Source organism: Acyrthosiphon pisum, chromosome A1 (assembly GCF_005508785.2).
Source record: "Acyrthosiphon pisum isolate AL4f chromosome A1, pea_aphid_22Mar2018_4r6ur, whole genome shotgun sequence".
In the NCBI taxonomy this organism is placed as follows: domain Eukaryota; kingdom Metazoa; phylum Arthropoda; class Insecta; order Hemiptera; family Aphididae; genus Acyrthosiphon; species Acyrthosiphon pisum.
The window spans coordinates 88,875,060-88,878,570 of record NC_042494.1 but is presented as its reverse complement, the minus strand read 5'-3'; the positions used below and the strand labels follow the sequence as shown (position 1 = coordinate 88,878,570).

The 3,511-nt window shown below is 41.8% G+C and overlaps 1 protein-coding gene across 1 annotated transcript; it reads left to right on the top strand.

The window, feature by feature from the left end:
• Positions 1-447: 447 nt before the first annotated feature.
• On the top strand, positions 448-3,034 carry LOC103309183. Its single transcript, XM_008184030.1, has 4 exons — positions 448-512; positions 571-692; positions 760-1,080; positions 1,170-3,034. Exons 1-4 carry the CDS (start codon positions 448-450, stop codon positions 3,032-3,034), a joined length of 2,373 nt encoding a protein of 790 aa, XP_008182252.1.
• The last annotated feature ends 477 nt before the right edge of the window (positions 3,035-3,511 follow it).

Sequence of the window (3,511 nt, the reverse complement as noted above, 5' to 3'; positions counted from 1 at the left end):
TAGCATATTTAACAGCTACAAGTGTTATAGGGTTTATTTAAAACTTGATTACGAAATAACATGATTTACTAGGTGAGTGTAAAATATAAAAAATCGATAAAATAAAATAATATTTTAACATAAAAAAGAATACAAAATAGAAAATAAACGAAATATAACAAATATATACATATTATTAGGTAGGGGAGAGTGTTGTACCTTGGACCGCATGTACCTTGGTCTTTTACTTATTTCTGCCTTTGTAATTGGTAAAGAATTAATTCATGGATGAAACTATAATCATTGAAGTTTCGATTTGAAACCCCCGGCTTATGCTGCGCTGGTGGCAAGGTGAAATTACCAGTATTAGCTCAACCACCAGAGCCATTGTATTCGTTTCTCTATGGAAATACAATCCAATCAAAACATTTCCTAGCGAATACACAAAAATATAACGGAAGTTTTTAAATGACGTCATTTGGAGCCGAAGTTGTTGAACAACCAGGATACAACCCGAATTATAAGGTAAAGGCGTTTGTAATAATAACACATTTTTTTTTACAAATGACCATTTAAATATTCAGATTCAAGGATAAATTCACCATCGAGCAGGCGCTTGTTACCACAACCAAACGAAGATCATAAGTTCCTTCAGATATATTTCGTTGGTAATTCGGAAAATGAACTAGAACAGCGGTGTGCAATTTTTCCTGGTTTACCAAATGTTTACAGGTCATCATTTCTTTTCATACTATAACTAAGTTTAAATTCATATTTCAGGAGAAGAAATGAATACAAATGTCAGCTCAATGAATTTTTATGCATATCGATTGATGATTCGACAAGATGTTGACAATCATCTATTGAGATATCGCCGGTTGTTTCAACAGTACTGCGTCGACATGTACGTCAAGGTCGAAACGGAGCGTCTCAATTTCATTCGCTTCAATCAGTCAAAGTTACGATCAGACGAGTACATCCACTTGCGTGATGCTATCGCTACCGAAGGAGACGCGGCCAACATTGGTCGTTTGACTATTCTCCCAGCTACTCATATTGGAAGCCCGTGCCACATGCGTGAATATGCTCAAATGCGATGTCGTACGTGCGGAATTACGGACCCCCTGATTTGTTCATCACGTTTACTTGCAATCCGAAATGGCCCGAAATTACAAATCAGTTGCTGACAGGACAAACACCAAGTGATCGACATGACATCACTGCACGAGTATTCAAACAAAAGATCGTAGTACTAATGAATTACATCGTTAAGCAGAAGGTCTTTGGCGCAATCCGTTGTTGGATGTACTCGGTTGAATGGCAGAAGCGTGGTTTACCACATGCGCACATTCTGTTTTCGTTGTTTGATAAGGTCCGACCAAATCATATTGATTCGATCATTTCTGCCGAAACACCAGATCCAGAGACAGATCCTGAGCTGCATTCTGTTGTGACAACGAACATGACACATGGCCCTTGCGGAGCTAAAAATCCTGGGTCACCGTGCATGCAAAACGGAAACTGCACAAAGCGTTTTCCGCGTCAGTTTGTGGCTGATACAATCAGTGTAATCGACGGATATCCATTGTATCGGCGTCGTTCTCCAGATGACAACGGCAGATCAATCATAATGAAAGTCAAAGGAAAAGATGTCGTCGTCGATAATCGCTGGATCGTTCCATATTGTCCACTTTTGTCGAAAACGTTCTCAACTCACTGCAATGTTGAGTATTGCAACTCCATAAAATCTATCAAATATGTTTGCAAATATGTGAACAAAGGGAGTGATATGGCTGTGTTTGGCATTGCTGATCCAAATGCAAACGATGAGGTGATGAAATTTCAACTTGGACGTTACGTGAGTTGTAATGAGGCAATTTGGCGGCTGTTTTCATTTACAATTCATGAACGTCACCCGACTGTTGTAAATTTGGCAGTTCACCTAGAGAACGGCCAGTGTGTATACTTTACGGAAGCGAACGCAGCGCAAAGAGCAGAACGACCACCAGCGACACCATTGACAAATTTTTTCTCGACATGCGAAAGCGATCCTTTCACGAGGACTTTACTATATTCGGAAATGCCACGCTATTATACATGGAATGCTGCATCAAAGAAGTTTCAACGCAGAAAGAAAGGTGATGCTGTTGCTGGCTTCGCTGATGTCTATTCGTCTGATGCCCTCGGACGAATATACACAGTTCATCCACGCCAAGACGAATGCTTCTATCTTCGCTTACTTTTGGTGAACGTTAAGGTCCCGACATCCTTCAATTCCCTGCGTACTGTGGATGGTGTACTGTGCGCCACTTTTCGGGAAGCTTGCCAATGCTTCAATTTGCTCGAAAACGATTCACATTGGGACTTAACACTCGCCGATGCAACCGTTTCTGCGCAAGCAAATCAAATTCGTACGTTGTTTGCGATCATCATAGCCACATGTCATCCATCAAACCCGAATGCATTGTGGGAGAAATACAAGGACGAGATGGTTGATGACATTTTGCACAGAGTTCAAACGACAAATTTTAATTTTGATCTTGAAAGTAACGACGAGATGCGCAACGAAGCATTAGTTCTGATCGAAGACATGTGCGCGCTCATGTGCGGCAGTCTGTTGTCAACATTGGGAATGCCAGCGCCAAATCGTTCGACGCACGCTGCATTCAATTTTGAATTACAGCGGGAGAAAAACTATGACCGAGATGAGCAGGCTGAAAGAGTCAGAAAAAATGTGCCGCTGTTGAATGCCGAGCAGAAGAATGTATACGATTCGCTGATGAAGGTTGTTGATGATGGAACGGGAGGCATTTACTTTCTCGATACTCCTGGAGCGACAGGAAAAACGTTTGTCATTGCGTTGATTCTGGCAACAATTCGGTCAAGATCTCAAATTGCGTTGGCTGTCGCATCCTCTGGCATTGCTGTCACATTGTTGGAAGGCGGTCGAACTGCAAATTCCGCTTTGAAGCTGCCAATGAATCTTCTCACGGTTGACAAGCCTACTTGCTCAACGGCCAAGAATTCAGCGACAGCGAAATTGATGCGAGAATGAAAAATCATCATTTGGGATGAATGCACGATGGCACATAAACTAGCTTTGGAGGCAGTTGACCGAACGATGGAGGATTTACGAGGTGATTCGAGACGATTTGGTTGGGCAATGATATTGCTCTCTGGAGATTTCCGTCCAACACTTCCCGTCATTCCGAATCCATTCCTGCCGATGAAATTAATGCATGCCTGAAATCGTCGTTTTTGTGGCGGCATGTCAAGAAGTTGAAATTGACCACGAACATGAGAGTTGCATTGCAAAACGACCCATCGGCTGCTGAATTCTCGAGACAACTGCTGGCGCTTGGTAATGGACACATTCCGATTGATGTTTTGACTGGATTAATATCGTTTCCGGCAAATTTTTGTGAGTTCACATCGTCAAAGGAGGAACTCATTACAAAAGTGTTCCCAAGCATTGAGGTCAATTATAACAATCTTGATTGGATGAGTGAACGGGCAATACTAGCAGCGAAGA